Source organism: Spea bombifrons, chromosome 3 (assembly GCF_027358695.1).
Source record: "Spea bombifrons isolate aSpeBom1 chromosome 3, aSpeBom1.2.pri, whole genome shotgun sequence".
NCBI lineage: Eukaryota > Metazoa > Chordata > Amphibia > Anura > Pelobatidae > Spea > Spea bombifrons.
Window position 1 is genome coordinate 113,114,931 of NC_071089.1, and position 22,900 is coordinate 113,137,830.

The following is a 22,900-nucleotide window of genomic DNA, read 5'->3' on the forward strand; positions in this document are numbered from 1 at the left end:
GGGCAAAAAAAAAACAAAACAGGAAAAGAAACATATACAGACAGTCAATCAAGTAATTAGAGATGCATTATGGAGCCATCGTTTGAGCAGGTAACCGTGCCGTTACCGTGCCGGTGACCCCGGCGTAGGGTGTACACACCTATTCACCAGCTGGTCGAACAGCAGGCTCTGATTCAAGCTTTCAAAGCGGTTGCTTTTTGACCTGCAGCTTCTTCTAACCTCCCGGCCGCCATTGATGCAGGAGTGGTCACCACTTCCCTCCTTCTCAACGTGTCGCGGGTGGCTTCGAAGAGCTAAAAGCAGAATACAAAACACCATCAGGGTTGGGGTCAGGGTCCTGACAATTTTTTTTTTGTTTCTGACATTAAACATGTTTTGGTAGAAAAACCTTCAGAAAGTCACGGTTTCTTCTCCCAACTGGTGTTATCACTATAGCAACCATGGAATGCTTCTAATAATGCACCACATTGAGCCGATTCTTTATGGCGATGCTAATGAAATCTGCTCCATCATATTATTCATTGTCCAGCTGGGTCACTAAGACTGAGCTATTCTATTGTTCTCACAGGCAGTATAATGAGCCAGGGTGTCTAGTAGACTTGGCTGAGATAACAGAGGCATAAATGATGCTATCTGAAAACATTATGCAAAAACTAGAACAAAAACAGCATAATATGTTTTTACATTGTATTTATAATCTGTCACGACTCTCACGCGAGTTTCCTCAAGCATATTAACCACTACACACTTATGGTGTCAATGAGAATACTTACATAAACTACTGTGGCTATTTGGTAACGTAGCACCAGTCTGAGAAAGTAACCTGAAAGTAAAAAATAAATAAATATGTAATCAATTTAAAGTGTTATGAAGGCAAAAAAAAAAAGTCTGACCCACCACTGAAGCGCCCCAAAAAACACTTTACACGAACAGGTTAGAGAAACAGGAATAGAATACAGACTTTAACGCATGCGGGCGTATTCCATGAACTCTTCACACCGTCGCTTCCGTTTGTGTGAATGTTGGTTATTTGTCTAAACGCTGCGCTGGCCAGTAAACGCGGAGAAGAAATGCTCTTGTTTTTCACAGAAAAGCACATTTGGTCCATTAAAATAACATGAAATGGATCAGAAATCCAGCACAGACGGGGTTAATGGTGTAAATGACTATTGTGGAAGGAAACGGCTGATTTTTAATGGAATCTCTTCATAGGCGTACAGAGGCCCTTTATCACTCCCATCACTCCTTTATCACTCCCATCACTCCTGTGTTCCAATGGCACGTTGTGTTCGCTGATCCACGTTTAAGTGTAAAAGGATAATTGATGGTTAGAAACCCTTCTGTAATTATGTTACAGCCAGAAATGTCCTTGTTTTCCATGAAAACAGCTCAGTGACCCCAAACTTCTGGACAGTAGTGTGTGTGTGTGTATATAATTAACCACTATACAGAAACATCACACAACAGCGATGCTACCGAATGTCCAGACCCTTCCCAAAGATTGTTCTTTCACGTTGTGAAATGTTACCTTATTCAACTTTTTTCAGGGGAATGCTTAATTGTCATGTGACACGGCTCCCACAAAACAAACCCTTACCTGGTTCGCCGGGTAGCGATTCCCCATTCCTCTCGCTGCTTGGCGGCTCGTGCCTTCGGGATCTCGTTGCAGACAGGTTCTGCATGTTTACATGCGCGTTTGGCTGGAGGAGATAACTGGCTGTCGCTCAGGCTGCCATCACTGCAAGTGTCCTTCTGCAAAAAGAGAAAAAAAAAAGAAAAAAAGAAATAGCCCTTATTACAAAGTATTCATATTAAAAAAAAACAGACACAAAAACAGTACAATAAGAGGTTTATAAAGGAAGCATGCAAAGATATATAACACATGGTTCCGTGACGGCAGGTTCACGCAATGCACTAGGCTTTAATGTGCCCCCCGCGGAAAGACATAGGGTGCTGGACTCCCGATGGCAGAAGACAGGCAGCGGCGTAGCAGGGCTCCACAAGGTGAGAGGGAGTAGTGTATGAATGCGAGTGTGTGTGTATATGTACAGCGGCAGAGTCAGTGAGTGTGTGTGTGTGTGTGTGTATATATGTACAGCGGCAGCGGCAGAGTCAGTGAGTGTGTGTGTATATGTATAGCGGCAGAGTCAGTGAGTGTGTGTGTGTGTATATGTATAGCGGCAGAGTCAGTGAGTGTGTGTGTGTGTGTATATGTATAGCGGCAGAGTCAGTGAGTGTGTGTATATGTATAGCGGCAGAGTCAGTGAGTGTGTGTGTGTGTATATGTATAGCGGCAGAGTCAGTGAGTGTGTGTGTGTGTGTATATGTATAGCGGCAGAGTCAGTGAGTGTGTGTGTGTGTATATGTATAGCGGCAGAGTCAGTGAGTGTGTGTGTGTGTATATGTATAGCGGCAGAGTCAGTGAGTGTGTGTGTGTGTGTATATATGTATAGCGGCAGAGTCAGTGAGTGTGTGTATATGTATAGCGGCAGAGTCAGTGAGTGTGTGTGTGTGTATATATGTATAGCGGCAGAGTCAGTGAGTGTGTGTATATGTATAGCGGCAGAGTCAGTGAGTGTGTGTGTGTGTGTATATGTATAGCGGCAGAGTCAGTGAGTGTGTGTGTGTGTGTGTGTGTATATGTATTGCGGCAGAGTCAGTGAGTGTGTGTGTGTGTGTGTGTGTGTAGCGGCAGAGTCAGTGAGTGTGTGTGTGTGTGTGTATATGTATAGCGGCAGAGTCAGTGAGTGTGTGTGTATATGTATAGCGGCAGAGTCAGTGAGTGTGTGTGTATATGTATAGCGGCAGAGTCAGTGAGTGTGTGTGTGTGTATAGCGGCAGAGTCAGTGAGTGTGTGTGTGTGTATAGCGGCAGAGTCAGTGAGTGTGTGTGTGTGTATATGTATAGCGGCAGAGTCAGTGAGTGTGTGTGTGTGTATATGTATAGCGGCAGAGTCAGTGAGTGTGTGTGTGTGTATAGCGGCAGAGTCAGTGAGTGTGTGTGTGTGTATATGTATAGCGGCAGAGTCAGTGAGTGTGTGTGTGTGTGTATATGTATAGCGGCAGAGTCAGTGAGTGTGTGTGTATATGTATAGCGGCAGAGTCAGTGAGTGTGTGTGTATATGTATAGCGGCAGAGTCAGTGAGTGTGTGTGTGTGTATAGCGGCAGAGTCAGTGAGTGTGTGTGTGTGTATAGCGGCAGAGTCAGTGAGTGTGTGTGTGTGTATATGTATAGCGGCAGAGTCAGTGAGTGTGTGTGTGTGTGTATATATGTATAGCGGCAGAGTCAGTGAGTGTGTGTGTGTGTGTATATATGTATAGCGGCAGAGTCAGTGAGTGTGTGTGTGTGTGTATATATGTATAGCGGCAGAGTCAGTGAGTGTGTGTGTATATGTATAGCGGCAGAGTCAGTGAGTGTGTGTGTGTGTATAGCGGCAGAGTCAGTGAGTGTGTGTGTGTGTATAGCGGCAGAGTCAGTGAGTGTGTGTGTGTGTATATGTATAGCGGCAGAGTCAGTGAGTGTGTGTGTGTGTGTATATATGTATAGCGGCAGAGTCAGTGAGTGTGTGTGTATATGTATAGCGGCAGAGTCAGTGAGTGTGTGTGTGTGTGTATATGTATAGCGGCAGAGTCAGTGAGTGTGTGTGTGTGTGTATATGTATAGCGGCAGAGTCAGTGAGTGTGTGTGTGTGTGTATATATGTATAGCGGCAGAGTCAGTGAGTGTGTGTGTATATGTATAGCGGCAGAGTCAGTGAGTGTGTGTGTGTGTATAGCGGCAGAGTCAGTGAGTGTGTGTGTGTGTATAGCGGCAGAGTCAGTGAGTGTGTGTGTGTGTATATGTATAGCGGCAGAGTCAGTGAGTGTGTGTGTGTGTGTATATATGTATAGCGGCAGAGTCAGTGAGTGTGTGTGTATATGTATAGCGGCAGAGTCAGTGAGTGTGTGTGTGTAAATCACACTCCGTGTAAACACACAATATGAGGTCACTGCGTTTCGGGCCAAATCCTCGCACCTTCCAAGTCTGAACGGCACGGTTCCTGGAGAAGCTGCCGTCTGACTTGGCGAGAGAACAGCAGCCATACGGGGCCAAGGATGCCGGCTATTCCAGGACGGCAACGGCATAGCAACGAGTAACAAAAATAAATAAAGAGCATCGTATAATCTGCTTATAACAGAGTAGTTTAACGTACACCTGAAACTTCATCCGGCATCACAGCGGATTATCAGCGTCACACAGAATAAAACAGCAACGCTTCTCTCAAAAGGAGGGGAAGTGCTAGGAAAAGAGACAAGGGCTTGGCCGGCCCTGTATAATGTATAGGTAAATCGATGATGTTTCTTTGGGCTCTCCTCACTCATTGAGTTATACATCATACAGGGCCAACTTAACCCTCCTTGCTGGAGAAACAGCCAGGGCTAACCCTTCTTGATGAAGAGTGGAGTAAGACACAGTGTGCCAGTAAACTCTCTATTTAGTGAATAAAGCCCAGAGCTCACAGCTAAATGAAAAGTAAGCAGAGAGAGAAAACAAGCGGGGGAGCAAACACAAAAAAAGCCCGTTATTCATACCACCAAGCGCTGATAATAAATACGTCCAGGACCACGGAGTCATTTCAGCTCCCCGATATAAACTATCCATTATAAAGAGCCAACCCCAGTGATCTTCTCCTGCAAGAAGGGCTGATCTAGCCCTGCATAAAGCATACTTCAATCAGTGAGATGCTAAAGAAAGCGGCACTATATGGGGAAAACCACTGGCCAATCTTCGATTACCGAGTTTGGCCCTAGATAATACGCAGTGCTATAAGGGGTTAAAATGCTGAACTCTCCTACATTCACAGGCTAGTGGATACGTTCCAAGCAAATTAAAACCATTCCAGCATTTATTCCCCGGCCTCCCGTACGCTCTGCTCTGCAGCGTACAGTTATATATCCCAAACACATCCTCGCGGCCAGAACATTGCACTCCCATCAGTATGAGGCACGCCGGCCACAAACCTTACACGACCCCGCCGGCTGCGATACACAAATAGAAAGGCTTTAACCGCTAAACGCTGAGCCTGCCACAGAAACCCACTTCATTACACTCACAGAGATCGTAGTTTAGAGCAACGAGGGCTTGAAGCAGCCAATCAGCGGCAGGAACGCGCTCCCCACTGAAATCAATGGCGGTAATTGCCCCACATGCACACCGGGGTCTCAACAGACCCCTTGACGCAGCAGTCCCTGAGCGGAACGGAGGGGAGTATGTCACCGGCACCGGGAGCAGCCGACAGGAGGGGGGGGGGCGGCAAATCTGCAAGAGACCCGACCAGAATTTAAAGGGGCCGCACAGATGTTTTTATGATGGTTGGAGCGACCCTTTAAGAAAATCAAACTTCTACAATACAATTACACACACTGTGTAAATTCTGCAGAAAAAGCTTTTTTATGATGCAGAGGAGTTTTTAACTACCGAGCGCTGGGCCTTAAAGGGGCAAAGCCACTTGTGGAAGCGGGCCGGTCGGGGGCCATTAGTTATCGTCATATGATTGTAAGGAATGTGCTATAGTGTGATAGTTGTAGTTCATGTGTATGCTTCACGCCAACACACACACACACACACACGGTTTCCTGTTTCGGGGCATCTTGCCTCATCTTTTATGGTAGTGAAGGGGTTAAGGTTATGGTTACGCTGCCGCTCTATAAACACATGTAACCAGCGATCTGTTCGTTATTATACTTCGAACTGTTTGCAGCCCTTGCGCAACTCTGCCTTAGAGACGAGAGCGAGCCCAAACATAGTAACGCACGCGTGGCAGCTTACAGCCGGGGGAAGCCGAACGTCTCGCGGAGGGAAAGGTTTATTAGTTATAAATATAAGCCGGAATAAACACACGTATTACGCCTCCATTCCCGGGAGACTCCGCGCAGCTTCTGTTCTCAGGATATAACCCATTACGTCATAATGTAAAGATATAGGGTCAGACGGGGTCACTAGCACGGCATCGTAGGCCATGGGCCCCTATCCACAAAACATGATAGATCAAGCACCTGCACAGCACACCAGCCCTGGGTCGTTCGGGGCAGCAGGAGACTCTCTCCTCCATGACGGACACCCCAGCCGCCGGATGCAGCTTTAGAAGAGTGAGTCGTGTGGCACTAGATTTACCACATTTCAGAACTGCCATTCAGGGACACTTACTCCTATCCTTATATATCAATCCAGACGGTGGTACGGCATGACTCCTATCATTATACAGTGATCCAGACGGTGGTACGGCATAACTCCTAGCATTATATAGAGATCCAGACACAGACAGTGGTACAGCATGACTCCTATCCTTATATATCAATCCAGACGGTGGTACGGCATGACTCCTAGCATTATATAGAGATCCAGACAGTGGTACAGCATGACTCCTAGCATTATATAGAGATCCAGACAGTGGTACAGCATGACTCCTAGCATTATATAGAGATCCAGACACAGACAGTGGTACAGCATGACTCCTATCATTATATAGCGATCCAGACGATGGTAGAGCATTACTATATACTGAGCCAAACATCAGTACTCGGGTCATAAAGGTTTTAAAATCACAAACGTTTGAAATTATTTAAATGTTATCTATAAAAATCTTACAATAATATTATTATTATTATTATTAATGGCTGTATTGGCAGGAATTGTTTGATTTTTATATTTTACTATCATTCAACAAAGCAAAAATAAACATATTTCTCTCACAATGCCTCCCTGCATTCTCCACCGACCATTTCCGCCTCCTTTGCTTCCACTCTGTTTCTTCTTTCTTTGCCTGCTCCTCCGTAAACCAGACCTCCTGCTGCACTTCTGCAAAAGAAGCATCCGGGGCGCATCCTCTCCCCCGATCGGAGGAAAAAGGGAAGAGGCTGTCCACATGGTGGGCCGAGGATGAGACTTTATACGGAAGTTCACCGGGAGGCCTGGCTTGCGGACGAAGAAAAAAAGAAAAAGAAGAGGCAAGAGAAGCAGCGGAGCTGGAGGAAAGGAGACAGGGACCCAGATGTGGTCGGAGGTGAAGGTAGGGAGACTCATTCCCGGACAATGTGCCCCCAGTAGATCTGCGCTCTTGGCTGGTGCCTACCTTGTCTATTGGTAGCACTGGCCCCGATTATGGCCGGCACCTGGTGTCCATCTGCAGTGACTGACACCAACGATGTGACCAAAGGGCCCCTACGCAAATGAGAAGTGTGCCCATGCCCTAAGACAGGGCTCGACAAATCCCAGGCGCCAGGTCGCCATGGCGACTCAGAATTTTGTCCTGGCGCCTAGGAGTTTGTCAGCCTCTTACATTCACAAAAAAATGCCCCCGTGTCACCACGCGGGGGCGCTGCTGTTGCTGTCTGCCCAGGAGTCTGGGCAGACAGCACAGCCACTCCGAGCCCGCCCCCGAGCCTGTGATCACTCCCACGGAGTGATCATGTAGGCTGAAACCGCGATTGCAGAGAAACCTGCAATAGCGTTTTCAGCTGCCACAGGCAGCTTCAGGAAAGGGGGTTCAGTGTTGATTGGGTCCCCACACAAGTGTGGGGACCAGCCCCAACACCCCCCTGCTGCCTGATCGCTCCATGAGAGCGACAGGGCAGCGTTAACACCTTCAATTCCACAATTGTTTATAACACATTCGTGGCATTGCAGGAGTTAACATTTGTCCCCACAAGCTTGTGGGGACTAAATATCAATCAATGCTGTGCTCCAATGGAACATCAGCATTGAAAGTGTTAAAAAAAAAATATATATATCAAAAAAAATTATTTAAAAAAAAAAACCCAAAAAAACAGCACTGACCTGAAAGTCCAGGGTGCTTCCAGGTCAAATGCTGTGAGTTTAGTAAGTGGGCTGATGATGATCAGATCACTCCTAACCAACTGTTAGTTTAAAAAAATCCTGGCTCCTAACTTTTTTACCTGGCGCCGAGATTCACAACAAATTTGTCAAGCCCTGCCCTAAGACAGCAGCTGGGTCAGAGGCTTAGAAATAACATAAGGACATTTTACTTTACCGAGAGTGTGGTACATAAGTGGACCAGCCTCCCAGCAGAAGCGGTAGAGGTTAATATAGCAGGGAAATTTAATCATGCACGGAATAGACATATGTCTCCTGATTCTAAGGCAAGACCAGGAGAAATTGACTAGACGGGCCGAATGTTTCTTATTGAAAAGGGGCTAAATTCACAATCTGGGGGCAGGACCACCAGCTTCACAACTTTTATAAGAACAGACTGATTTAGTAAACATTATACAGTAGTTAAAAAGGCGAGAGAGAAGCAAAAACGGCACCAAGTACTCATTATAGCAAAAAAAACTGAAAATGACATAGAAGTGTTAAGATTGTCTGTCTGTAATCCAGTGAACGCAAACATCGTAACAACGCATTATAACCTCAGTATCTTTCTATAATGTTCCCAAACCCCCACGATCCGGACCGATGCCGCGCTCAGCGCACGCATAACGGTCACCAGCTACAAATAACATATTAAACACGTATGACTCCAGAGCAGCTACAAACATATTAAACACGTATGACTCCAGAGCAGCTACAAACATATTAAACACGTATGACTCCAGAGCAGCCGGCTTCCTCCACCCAGCGAGAGGATCCAGAAAGTCTCTGCTCTCCATCTGGCCCTTTGTTTACACTTCATGCAGAGAGCCGCGTGCTGCCCCCGAATGAACCCGAGCGCCGCGCACGCTCACACACAAACCAGATTAAAAAAAAAAGCTCTGAGTTGGCCCTGTATAATGTATGATTTAATGTGCAGAGAGACTTCTGGAGAAATCCCACTGATGTGACTATACATTATACAGGGCCGGCCAAGGTCTTCCCGCAACAGAAGCTCACCAGGTTTGGACCTAAATGACATATTGGTATATATTCAAGGCGATGAAACCACGGCTCTCCGGTGAAAGCTCCTTTTAGTGAATAGAGCCCAATGTGTCAAAGCTCTGACGCCGTTATGCTTCCACTTCTTTATAACCCATGCACTGCCACAGGTGCCAAGTACACGTGGGAATACAACGTTCTACCGGTCGTCGTTCAAAGATTTTAACGTTTAGCACTTGTTGCAAACACCTGAAAAGCATTCAGTTTATGATGGGATTAACCAGCGCACTGCCAGAGGGCTGAAAAGGTTTAAGGTTCAAGCTAAACGCAGACGCCGGCTGTAAAAGCCCATCACCGAGATGCTCTGAGAACAGGGATTGCCGGCTTTGTTCTTGGCATTAACTACCGGGAGGGTAACCTGCTAAAGAAAAGAACATGTCGAAACGCACAGGACTCTACCCGATACATTCCTCGAGCACGGTACCCACGCCACGGAAAACAGCTTTCTGTATTTCATATGGAGAAGCACAAGGTGTCTGTGTGCGCTCGCTGCACGCAAAGGGGTCTCGAGACTCATAGCATGGAACGTATGTAACGCTAGATTGTAGACTTGCCAACCGGGCACATCTCTGCCTGAAACATAGGCTTATCTGCAAATTTTTGGCAGACCATTTAAATGTACAGACTGTATGCAGATCTGCAGATGTTGACAGATTATATATAACGTATAATATATAGAGAGATATATATATAAACCTTTTGTAATAAAGGTTGGCGTAAGAGACAGCAGGGTGTCTGTAAACCTGCAGTTATCAGAGCTGCCAGTGGGGGCGCCATACCGAGTCCTCCACCTTACCCAGGAACAAGAACAAAAAGTTTTGCTCAGCGTAACACCCAGCCAGGGTTTATTCACTAAAGGGGAACGTCCCGGTTTTGACCCGTTCACTTCGCTGCTCATTATGGTCGGGTTTCCCCAGCGAGAAGGTCTGAGCTGACCCCTTATAAAAGTATAAATCAATGGGAGAGGAGACTGGAGAAATCTCGCTAATTATACATTACACAGGGCCTGCCAAGCTCAATGGGGTCGGCCCTTCACAATGTATAGTGAAGCCAAGCAGCTGAAACACGATTCCACCTCTTTACAAATGCACCTGCGGGTAAACATACTTTATTGTATACTTACTGTACGACTCGCAACCCACAGACAATGTTCTTTAAATACACAATCCCCCCACATATACAGCAGATACAAGATCCAATGCCCCCCCCACATATACAGCAGATACAAGACTCAGTGCCCCCTATATATACACAGCAGATACAAGACTCAGTGCCCCCTATATACACACAGCAGATACAAGGCTTAATGTCTCCTATATATATATACACACAGCAGATACAAGGCTTAATGTCTCCTATATATATATATACACACAGCAGATACAAGACTCAATGCCCCCTATATATACACACAGCAGATACAAGGCTCAATGCCCCCCCCCCATATATACAGCACAGACACGACTCAATGCCCCCATGCACAGTATATAAAACACTGATATAGAGCGGATATAAACTCTTAAAAGGATCTTCTGTAATGTAAAGGAAATATTCAGAGCATATACAATGCACACATCTGAGCCAACAATATGTAACACACCCCATATATGACACATACATGTAACACAAAAGCACATACTAACCCCAGCTGACACATCCCCCGCCACCCCCCAAGTTACTGCAGACAGTATATAGCCCCCTGACAGGGGAGGACTAACAAGTAGGACAGCAGTGCAATTGCCCCGTGATTTGAAGCTTTCTGATCACTGCTAGGGGCCTTTTGTGTTTAACTTGCAGTTCTATGTACAGCCACCAGGGTCTGGTGTAACAAGGGCCTTGGGAGGCATTTACACCCCGCTTGGCTCCTTTCTGGGCTGCACACATTACTGGGGCTGGAGCTCGGGTTTGCCCCCCTGGTGGCTGCCCTCTCCTGCCCCCACAAGGTCCACTGCCGGTGCGGTGTCACCGCCTGACCGCTCACCTGATCCACTTCCACCCTTGACCGCAGTCGGCTCTGTCCCGAACGGGTGCGGGATGAGATAGCCTTCCCGTCCAGGCCTTTCAGTGAGCTCTGCCGGGTCTTCACCATTCTCTCACCGGCCGGCACAGGCCTCGTTCCCACCCAAACACTCCCTGCCGCGCCGCCTCCGCTCCCTGCTCCTAGCAGCTCCCGGTTCCGTGTCTGCCCCGCATGCACAGCCCTCCCTCGGGAATCTCCAGTAAGTCTCTCGGTCCCCGGCACCCTAGTTTAAGGCACAGCCGCCGCCGTCCGCCATTTCCCTTTCTCTTCTCAGTCAGACAGGTCGTTCCCTCCACCTTCCGCCAGGTGGCGCGCTGATTTCACAACAACTCTATGGTCTGTAAACGCTACGCATCACGTGACTTACAACCGCCGCCATTTTTCTTATTGGCTTTGCCACTCTATGTGGTTCTGAGTGGTGTGATCACACACAATGCATATACGTCATTGCATTACACTAACGCTACACAAAAATAGTGACCATGTTGAACAATATTTTTTTTCCCCATGCTGCTGAACTTCCTCACATCTCTTTTCCATCTTTTCTCCCCTGATGCCTCTCTTTTTCTAGGAGCTCAGAATGTTTGCTGGGTAGGAGGGTACCACAGGGTTCTACAGCCCTAAACAATTACCCGGTAATGTGTGTATAAAGTGCTTATAGATTAAATGATGTATTTAAAACCTATTTGTCGTTACGTAACAGGTGATACCTGGCAACATTTCTCATGGTCGCGTAGGTGTTAGGGAACATTCTTAAATATGGCTACATTTTATGTCGCTGCTGCCACCCAATTAATCTAATTGTGCAGCGCTGCGGAATACGATGGCGCTATATATAATAATAAGAATAAATATTGGAACTGAGCTACACTTTACGGCTCATTGTTTGGGGGTGTGGTTAGAGGTGTGTCTGGGGGCAGGGCTTTACTGTACATGCGACCCATTGTTTTGGGGTGTGGTTAGATCTAAGGGGCGTGGCTTTACAAGACCTTACATGACTTATTGATAGCTGTTAATGTAACAGGGTAAGGTATGTAGGAGAATAATGTTTTTTATTCTCATGCTTTAATTTGTAATCCCATTTTCTGTTGTTTCTGCACTCATTATGGATCTCAACAACTGGTCCACACTAAGTAGGGCAGCTACGTGGAACATTAGGACTTCCTGTGAAAACTGGGATACTTGGGAGGTATGCTGTTCTGCCCCCTCACTACCAATAATTGTCTCTGGTCTAAGGGCATCAATGGGGCATTTCAGTTTGTTGACTCCCTATTATACCCAGGCGTACTTAAAGATTTCTTTTGTTCTTTGGCACCAGTCGGGACACACATGAAACGTGATATTTGAGCTCTGCACATCTGTCACTGTAGTCAGATCTATTCACTGAGATTCTAGTCGCATTGTTAAGTGAACGAGCGCCTTATTATCACCATAGGGGAAAGTGCTGAAAACACATGGGTTTTAGACATATAATATCTGATCCGTTCGACAGATGCTTTTACATTTTCACTTCAATGAGGAGCTGCTTTGTAGCCTTAAACACAGGGTAACGACAGAAGGACTCTTGTGTTATAACGAAGGAGAGTTGGCAGCGTCCGGGCAATTGTTAATCATGTTTAATGGAGGATCTTGTAGGGACAAGTCATATAAAAATCCGCAACTGCCCCCAAGAGGGTCAGCGACAGCTGTTTGCCTCTCACCCACCCCAATTCACCCCTATATATAATTTACTGATTTTTAATGGAATATTTTCATAGGCGTACAGAGGACCTTTATCACTCCCATCACTCCTTTATCACTCCCATCACTCCTGTGTTCCAATGGTCTTTTATCACTCCCCTCACCCCTGTGTTCCTATTGCCTTTTATCACTCCTGTGTTCCAATGGCCCTTTATCACTCCCATCACTCCTGTGTTCCAATGGCCCTTTATCACTCCCATCACTCCTGTGTTCCAATGGCCCTTTATCACTCCCATCACTTCTGTGTTCCAATTGCACATTGCGTTCACTGATCCAAGTTTAAGATCATCTTCTGATCTCGCCCAGCTGGGCCAGGGAGCTGTGAAATCATTGCAGCTCCCACGTGGCCACTTCGTGACACTCAGCAAGGTGGCTTGTGTGGTGAAGAGGATGCTGGTCACCTGGTTAGATTAGACAAATACCCAGATCTGTTACTTTTCCCAAATTACACCAAACTCACAACTTGGTTTATTTAAGCAATATGTAAGTTGTTAAAATGAGGAGAGAAGAAATGCGGTCTCATATTATCACCTGAACTACCAGTAAGAGCTTTGCTTGCCCTGTATGCAGTTTACGTGGGGAAATAATAAATTTAATCTCGCTTCCATTTACATACTAGCGCAGACATGAAAGCAATAATGAAGCATAAAGGGTTAAATAAGAAACTATTTCTTTAAGCTGTAAAAGAAAAATCATATAGTGAGATCAGGGCAGTACATCAGGAAGTAGTCAACTGCCCATACCCTCTGGTGTAAACCTCTCAGACTTAGGGTCATATCTACACTATGTGCAATTAGCGTTCTACCCGCATAGAAATATAGATTTTTATTAATATACAGAAGTAAAAACATGGGATTTGAAGCAAGTTCCCCTCCTAACATCTCCCGTTAACTTCCCAGCGTCTTAAAGCTTAGTGGGAACAACAGAGAGCCACGACAAACATGGCGTCTTTAGCATGCCCCGCTTTTCCGTCACGTGATTTTTTTTTTTTTTTTTTTTTTTTTTTTTTTTTTTTTTTTTTTTTTGGACGCATGTGCGGTAAGAACGCCTGATCGCTCTTCCTTCCTCACCGCGTTTCATCGTCACTTCCGGCTCTGAGTCTTGTGGAGAGAGGCGGAGGCCCTTGGCGGAGTGGTTGCGATAATGATGGTGAGTACGAGAGATATAGCGCTTCATTACACCAGGAGCCCTGTTTCAGAGATGGTTGATGTATCGCTGTTTGATGTCTGCTCTTGTAGCCAACTAGGCACGGGGCTCTTCCGAAGCCATTGGGCCCTTGGGTGCCCCTAAGCGGCTTTTGCCGTGATAAGGTTAACCCTTTATTTACTAATAAAACGGTGTTTTCTCGCCCGTTGGGTGCGAACACTTAAAAAATAGGACATTAATAAGGAAAGTGTGTGATTTAAATATTAATGCAGGCGCTTTCTAACGAACGTTTTATATTGGGGGGGGTAAATCCCTTTTAAAGCCGTACATCCCTGTTACATCCCCAAGTGTGCTAAACACTAGAGAAGACAGGGCTGTACGATACCTTTCACTCTAGGACTGCAGTTATGTTTATATGCAGATAAAGTTTATTGAAATCAAGCTTTATTAAGACTACATAAAATAACAAAAAAGCCTTTTCGCGTTAACTGTTTATTTCCCATACCCTTTTGGAGGTCTGCGGTAAAACGCTGCAGCAGGAATGCTTGAGAACAGGTTGAGCCCGGGGACAATAACATCACAGTAATGGAGGCTGCTGTCCCAGAGGCTCAATAAACCAAAACACGTCTCTGCGGGGCAGCGATGGGCCCTTATACATACCGTCGGACTTTACGCTTCTGTAAGATCCATTCGGCCTGTCTAGTCGGCCCTTCCTGACCGTTATCAGTCGTTGGTCTCATCTTAGATTCAGGAGCCATATGCCTATCCCACGTGTGTTTAAATCACCTCTCTGTATTAGCCTCTACCGCTTCTGCTGGGAGGCTGTTTCACTTTCTACCTGTTTCTACCACCCACTCGGTAAGGAAAAACTATTTTGCGTTACATCTAAGCCTCTTACCCTCTATTTTTAGATTATGATGTAATGATGGGTTATATCCTGAGCCTCCCAGCAATGCAGGCTGCGGCCATCGAGTCACTTTGGCGGGTTGGCGGCTGCTTATATTTACAGGATTTCTCGCTGATCGCAGCCATATGCCTGTCCCAGGGGTGTTTAAATCCCCTCGCTGTACCTCGACTCGCTCTGAGGAACCCCTATATGTAATAAATATATATTATTACATAGTTAGTCGGGTTGCGTATCGCTGCGTGTGGATGATGGAAGTAAATGTCCTGAATGTGCATACATTTTCACACCATCGTAAAGCAAGCCTCTACCTCTTCTGCTGGGAGACTGTTCCGCTCATCTACCAGATTCTCGATTAAGAAAAACCTTCCTGTGGCGCGATTACATTGGGTTATAGAGCTGAGCGGTTGCATGACTCCTGTCACCCCCAGCCGTACGGGCTTGGCAGCTGCTGATCGTTTTGTCGCTGTGTTTGTGGCCACGTTGGGTCGGCGGATCGAGCACAGCCTGTACTGCGTGTAAATATAGCTCTTGCTGTCATGGGACGGCTGGGTTAGACATTCCCTGTACCTCAGCAGTCCCTTTCTGGTACATTCTGTCTCTGGCCCGTGATTTGGTTTTCTGACTGTCAAATTGTGTAACCCTTTCAGTGCCGACGGCCACCGGTTGAGGTTAAAGCTGCTGTTCCACTTAGTCAAGCTGCTAATTGAGCTCTGTAGGAGGCTGAGCAGACCTCGACTTATTCTCAAAGCTTTCTCCGTTTCTGTGGCAACAGCCTATCAGTGCTTACTATTGTTTCAGATATCAAAGAATCGTTTCCTGAGGCGGACGCGTTTATGGAGTTACTTCTGTGCGTTCGAACCGTTAACCCCTTGTAGTAATTTCACTAGAGCAGGTGACACATAGTCAATTTTCAATGAACGAGTCCAGTGGATCGGTAGCCAAACGCATCTTCTGGCACATGCTGTACTCGATGCCCGTTACCACCAGTACTGGCTCAGTGAACGTAGAGAGGGGATCTAATGTCACCCCGCGCAGTGCGCATGCGTGGAAAGCATTTCAATGGGAGGGCCACTTTTTGGCGGCTTAAAGCAGCCAATGAGCAGAGAGAATAGTCGGCGCATGGGGGGGCCTTTAGCGATTGCGTAATAAAGCACTCGGTTTAGTGCCGCTTAATGGATGCATCCAGTGTAACGATCCATCGGCAGAATCCATCCATCTGGCTCTAATATCGAGTCCTTTTTTAGGAGTAGCCCGCTGTGGCATCACGCGAAACGCTTCTTCTACCTGATCTAATGCTTGTTCCGTATTTTCTCCTTTGTTTAGGGTGAAACGGTCCGCCGATGAGGGAAGCTGACAAAAGGGAAGCGATGAAGTCCCACGAGAGGTGGGTGTTAAAGCGCTATTACGAAGGATGCGAATATACAATGAAATCATGGAATAGAAAAAATCCCGCTGCCAGTACCACAGTTAACCCCTTCATGACAAAGGGGATTTTACACCATAAAGACTCAAGCTAGTATGTTTAATCATTATTCTTCCACAATAACTCCATTCAGTATCACACACCAATGTCTTCTGTTCACAAACAATAACAAAGTAACACACGCTAACATTCTCCACTCATGTACACACATGCTAACACCGTACACACTCACACTATTGCCACACTGTAACATACACCACACCTTACACGCTAACACCATACTCTTACACATACACACACTATCCATCATCATATACTTACGTACTCTGGCTCCAGCACTACACACACACACACACGCTGACTCCAGTACTATACTACATATATATATATATATATATATATATATATATATATATATATATATATATATATATATTACACACACTCACTGACCCTGACACTACCTTACACACTCACATACACTACTCCCTCTCACCTTGTGGAGACCTGCCATGCCGCTGCCATTGTGTATTGTGGCCAGTTTTTACCCCCTTGTCCCCCAAACCCCCTTGTTGAGGCCTGGCTTTATGTATGAAGAATTACTTGAAACATAGATATTTGTACATGGAGTGCTCTAACGGGTAAGAAGAATTCATAGCAATGGTATGCCAGCTAGGGTTTCCTTTTGTTTTCCCAGATTTATATCATTAATATCTTTTTTTTTTTTTTTTTTTTTTGTCTCTAGTGCCTCCAGGTCGGGGGGCTGGGGTTCCCGGAAACGCTGTGACTCCTTTGTGAACAGCTTGTTTGAGGAAGCAGAGGACGCCGGCGTCCTCAATGCTTCTCCGGATGACATGGAGACTCAGGTAAGAATGTATTTCATCTACGTTTTGGTTAATACTAGCATTTATTTATTTTAAGCAAACCATGATTTTGTACGTTCTGTAGCGGTGTGTAAAGTAACCCAACCTTCATCAATTAGCCGTGTTTCAGAGATGTTTCTCTTCTTTGCAGGCAGATATTGTTATCAAAATGTGGAAAAACGGCTTTACAATTGATGATGGACAACTCAGGGACTACTCAGATTCTGACAACCGGCAGTTCATGGACTCCATGCGCAAAGGGTAACTTACTTCCTAGAATCATCTGTGTGTGTGTATGTGTGTGTAAATATCCACTAAATCCCTTTGTGCGATGAAGTGGGTTCGGTGCCGGAGTTGTATTTTGTGGTTACCTTAGTGATGTGAATAAACAGCCTAGCGCCATCTACTGGTAACTGAGGGTAATGTAATGTGAAACCGTGTCCAATTAGTCCTTTATTTATTATCTTTTATTTATATAGTGGCAGCAATTTACGCAGCGCTTAATACAATACATAAATTCAAGGGATACGACAAGCCGAGAATTGACAGACTAAGACAAACCGATACATTCGGTGGAGAGAGCCCGGCTCGCAAGCTTACAATCTTTATAGTCCACGATGTAGTTTCTTAGGAATTGTTTCGAGTTAGCACACTTCATAGACCGGGGCTAGCACTAGCCGCCATTAAAGAGGCAGAGTGGATTTAGCCGATTGCCTCCTGGGATTCTGATGCAGACTTGGTTAGCGAACCAGGGAATGCTGCAATACTGGGAACGTTTAGGGGGTCTCATTGTGACAGAAAATATGAATTTATTTTTTTGTTAATCGTTGTGTTACAGGGAACTTCCTTCAGAGCTGCAGAGAAAACTTAAGAAAAAAGAGGTTGCCGTGAATGTTGAGGACAGAAAGGCTGAAGAGTTTACGACACGGAAGCCACGCGTTGATCCGTTCTCGGGCCCGGGACACCGACTGGGAAGGTACAGAGCCTGGCAGCAAAATACTGAACACGTCAGCGGATCCTGTTCTGTTTTGGCTCTTTTTACAATTAATCGTCGGCAGAGCTCGTACTGCCACCTGTTTAGTGCCCCCAAAAGAAAACCCATGCAACTTTTTGTCAGTAAATGCGTTTTCTTATTACTAAATTATTATTGTTCTGATTTCTTGCCGCAGTGCCACCCCCAAAATCATCACCAAAGAAGCAAACAGCGATGAGCTGCCTTCTGTGGAACTGAATGAATTGGAGCCTTTGACCAATATAAAGTTTTGGCTGGCTGACGGGAAGAGGATTGTGCAAAGGTTCAACACATCCCACAGGTAAAGGATCGCGCCTTTCCGTAAGAACAAGTGTGTAAATCTACGCTTTGCAAGTAATAAGTGATACAACCGTTTCAAACCACTGAGAGGGTGGTAGATACGTGGAGCACTGTCTCAGCGTTACTGGTAGAGGCTGATGTAAACATGCATACGGCGCCTGAATCTAAGACGAGACCAGCGACTGATTAAGGGCTGAGTCTCTACAGCAGGAGAAACGGGCGACTAGACGGGGAGAGAATGGGTTTGGTCGTCCGTCACATTCTATGATTCTAAAAAGACAATTTTTTTTTTTTGTTTTGTTTTTTTTTTTACGTTGCCTGAATTTACCTTTTCTTGGTTTAGGGAGGTGTGAAGCGCGCACACACACACACGCTTCTGTTACACACACACACACGCACGCTTCTGTTACACACACACACACACACACGCACGCTTCTGTTACACACACACGCACGCTTCTGTTACACACACACACGCACGCTTCTGTTACACACACACGCACGCTTCTGTTACACACACACGCACGCTTCTGTTACACACACACGCACGCTTCTGTTACACACACACGCGTCTGGTTTCCACACCTGTCGCTTCTGGGTTTATCTGAGGATATCCGGCTGTTGAAGAATGTGTTTGGAGCAGTTTGGGTTTTTTTAGTTTTTTCTGTGTTTTAGCTCGCAGGTCTCCAGTGCTTTTCCGTGTTGGGTCATTAAACCTCCTATTCCTCTAACAGGCTGTTTAACCCCTTCGTGACATGTACGGGCTCACAATGCATTCTTTTTAATGAGTTTAAGGTTAACCCATTGTCCTAAAGGGGCTAAACTAAAACATCAACAGCAGTCAGCGAGTGCACTGTTTACCTTGGCAGTAGTCGGAATGGTGTATATGTTTTATACATAAATTCCTATTGTTATCTGTGCATACTGTGAGTGTTGTGTGCAGAATCGCCAACAAAGAATGCTCATTAAAGCTTGCCTTTTTAAATCTTGGACGTACAAACGCTGGAGGCGGCTGGCAGGGAGTTTGCGCGGATTTAGCAGAAAGTAAATAGCTGGGAAAAGGGGAAACAGAAGAAATACAGGGAGGGTATTCTCAAGAATCCTTTATTCCCAAATGCAAAAAAAATAAAGGTAAAATTGACTTGGATAAGAATTTTTATGGTAAAGTATACTTTAATGTTCACGTGGCATCACTAATCCCACCTCTCGCCCCCGTTTCTTTTGATCAGGATCAGCGACGTTCGCAGCTTCGTCGAGCGAATCCCGCTGAAGTCTGGAAGCGCGCCCTTCACGCTGGCGACCTCCTACCCGCTGCGGGAGCTGCTGGACGAGACCCTTACGATCCGGGAGGCCGAGCTGCAAAACGCGGTTCTGGTCCAGAGACTACGAAGAGACAAGGAACCCTTCAGGGACTCTTAGGTTTTTGTGCGGTGCCCAGCGTGCCGCCGCAGAGCAGCTGGTGCTGTGAGCCTCAGATGCCGAAATATTTATAAAGCGCTTTAATTTTTTACTTTATTTTTTGGCGTTTCAATCTGAAAAGCACCGTGAATGAACACCCGCTAGGTAGCATCTTCCTGTAGCTGCCCTGTTTGCGTGTTATTCACAGGCTTGGGTTTAACGATTGAACTTATCGCTGTGTTGAGGCGTCTACGGTCCCACTCGACACATGGGGGGAGTAGGGAAGGGAAAATCTGTGCATTATGACAGCCAATCAGAATGCCTCGCTCTAATCTGCTCAGGGCCCTTGTATCCCCCCTAACAAGCTCTGTTTTAAGACCTGCTGATCGAACAGATACGGCTTCGCAATAACACACAGGCATTCTGTGGCACTGACGGGGTTAATGCTGTAGTTCATGGACTGGCTTCCAGTACGGTTAATCCCACTCTAATATTTCCCTCTGCTGCCTTCTTCCCGTGAATTAATATTATTATTATTATTGCATAACCAGCAGATCATGGACTTTCCGTCTCTTTGCACTTATTCTCCCCGTATCCCAGCATGCGACCGGGAGAGCTCTCTCCTTCACTGGCTGCCGCTTTAACGGCTTCCGAAAGATTTATCGTTAATTTATAAGATAGGACGGAGGGTCCGATGGCCGCCGTGCCTAAAGAAAAGCAATACTCGCTGTAGGAAGGCCGGAATAATCAGCCTTTGATACGCTCTGCCTTAACATGAAAATTCCACTTGGTTAATCATGCGGAGCAAGTTGCGTGCAGCCTTTTTTAAAATGTATTTATTATTTTATATATTTTTTTATTTTATGCAGGCAATCGATGGAATTTAAACAGCCCCGTTTTGTTAAATTCTGTTAGGCTGCGTAATCAAATACACACACTCACACTCACACTCCCACACATACTAACACTAAAGCGTGACTACAGCATGCAACCCGATTGATTTTATCCCGGTCATTGGCTTGCGATTGGTTAAAGGCGGGTCGGAGCTCTCTTTTTGGAGAGCGTGGCGCCGGCGGTTTACTGTTGATCAGTACGGGACGGGTTTGAAGCAGCGCGCGGCCCGATACAATAAACTGTTTGCATGCAGCTAGTCTGCTATTTAGTATACGGGTTTTTACTCGGCTGCGTGTGAACTTGCATGTTACGCTGAAAAGGTTTGCAGTGCGTCAATCTTTTTGGTTCCGTTTTTTCGAAACATAATAAAGATAATTTTACGCTTTTACTTTCGGACTGGAGTTCTCATTCTGTTAAGGTAAATACGCGCTGCCGTCTAAAAGTTTGGGGTCACGCCGCTGTTTTCATGGAAGTTTCTAACGAACATACCGTATTTCCCCATGTATAAGACGCACCTTCTTTCGAATAATTTGGCGTCTAAAAACCGGGTGCGTTTTATACAGTGGTTGTAGAGTGTAGAGGGGTGGCACGTTTCAGGGGGGCAGCAAAAACACCCATCGAACCCCCCCCCCAGCGGTTACTACTTCCCAGTCCCTCCTTGCAGTCACACTAATTATTATGGTTGATGGGGTGTTTAGGGTTAATTTAGGGGCAGTTAATGGATGGGAGTGATGAGTATAAATTTTATGATGAATACAACTTGAGTTCAGTAACTTTATGTAATACATTTTGTGTCAAATTTCGGGCCCCAAAATTAAGGTGCGTCTTATACATGGGGAAATACAGTAATTGCTAAAGGGTTTTCTAACTATCGATTGGCCTGTAAACAGTACAAATATTGGTTAATTGGCTCTCTGCCCAGTCCTTTCAGACAGGAAACAAGGAATTTTCACCTAAAGCAGCGGATAAAATGTTTTTGCAGTAAGAGCAGTAAAGATGTGGAATTCACTGCCTTATAGTCTATACAATCAATGCCTTTACAGATGGGCGGGGGGGGGTAGTAAAGTAGAATATACAGGGAAAGGAATAGTTGCTGAGCCAGTGAGAAATCGGATGCGATGTTGGATTTTGGAAATCGCTTAAATCCGGGATTTTGCCTTCAGGATCTACAACGCCCCTCCCCCGCCTAATTTACTAACGTTACTATAAACTTCAGGGGTGCACCGCTCCAAAATGTTGGTATACCATTTGCGATCATCTCCATAGAGCTGCATCTTTATAGGATGAGCAAAGGATACCTCTTCATGACATCAGAGGTCCCAGTGTTTCCCTGGTGATCGGAGAAGTACGATGGCGCTTATATGATGTCATCAACAGCCACCCCTGTGTACTGCGTCAAGATGATGGCCCTGACCGGTTAACACCAGTACATTTTCTCCGGGCCCCCCTGTTGCTGAGTGCGGATAGAGAAGCACCCAGAATTCATGTTGTAGACCTATTTTTCTCCTACGTGGAGCATAAAGTCTGGTTGATGGAGGTGTGAAGTGTGCTGCGGGAGAAGTAACAGTTCCACAGCAACCAGTCGGTGGCAGGAAAGCTCTCCCATCAGAATGATTAGGAACGGTTCCTGTGCATGCGCAAGGGCTTCTGAGTAGATACCAGCCCACCGCATTTACCGGGTTAGTTCTGGAGCTGGCTGGAGAGAAGTGCCGGGAGATGTGTTCTGCATATACCGGGGGAGATTCACCAGAAAAGGGAATGCCATGAAAATGTAAAGGGGCTGCGCAGCTATCGTAGGCATGGAAGGGGCTCGGCTCTATCTCTTGGAGGTCTTCCTGGTGCAGCCGGCAGATAAGGCGATGTAACCCGCTGTCGTGCGGGATCTCCAGATAAAGATATGCTGCGAGGACTCCGCCGATAAGAGCTGTAACCTCAGAATGAACCATGCCTTGTATCCTAGCCTCTGTATGTACACAGCGGTATAGAAACCGGCGCCCATGCGCAAGAGGCTGTCCCCATCAGCTGCTGGACGGCGTTATACGTTCCCGAGATGACCCGGCTGCTCTCTGTAGACATCGTCTGGAGAAACTCCATAAGAAGTGAAAGGAGAGACCGCGGGGACCGCATTATCTCTCCTGCTTCTCCCTGCCACGTAAAGTCCACGTGGTCACGCTTTAAGAACGCTCGGATGTGTGATCTCTTCGTGACGGTTCTTGCCCGTGTTGGTCTTCTGCGCGTGCTCAGGGCCAGTTTGGTGGGATTCCAGAATGCAATGTCCACTTTAATGA

General features: G+C 46.1%; 2 protein-coding genes across 3 annotated transcripts in view; one reads left to right on the plus strand and one right to left on the minus strand.

Annotated features, from left to right (window-relative positions):
• ATAD2B (ATPase family AAA domain containing 2B) overlaps positions 1-11,068 on the minus strand; it is a 39,299-nt gene extending 28,231 nt beyond the window's left edge. For both annotated transcript variants that reach the window (XM_053459709.1, XM_053459708.1), the window contains exons 1-4: positions 10,891-11,068; positions 1,598-1,752; positions 774-823; positions 140-293 (exon numbers count right to left, since the gene is read on the minus strand). In XM_053459709.1, coding sequence (XP_053315684.1) covers positions 140-293; positions 774-823; positions 1,598-1,752; positions 10,891-10,998 — 467 coding nt within the window. In that variant the 5' untranslated portion in view covers positions 10,999-11,068. The remainder of the gene's footprint in view (positions 1-139; positions 294-773; positions 824-1,597; positions 1,753-10,890) is intronic.
• Positions 11,069-13,730: 2,662 nt separating this feature from the next.
• Positions 13,731-21,000, plus strand: UBXN2A (UBX domain protein 2A). The gene is made up of 7 exons (XM_053458996.1): positions 13,731-13,818; positions 16,046-16,106; positions 16,891-17,011; positions 17,160-17,269; positions 17,847-17,984; positions 18,178-18,321; positions 19,550-21,000. Exons 2-7 carry the CDS (start codon positions 16,063-16,065, stop codon positions 19,737-19,739), a joined length of 747 nt encoding a protein of 248 aa, XP_053314971.1. The 5' UTR covers positions 13,731-13,818; positions 16,046-16,062; the 3' UTR covers positions 19,740-21,000.
• The last annotated feature ends 1,900 nt before the right edge of the window (positions 21,001-22,900 follow it).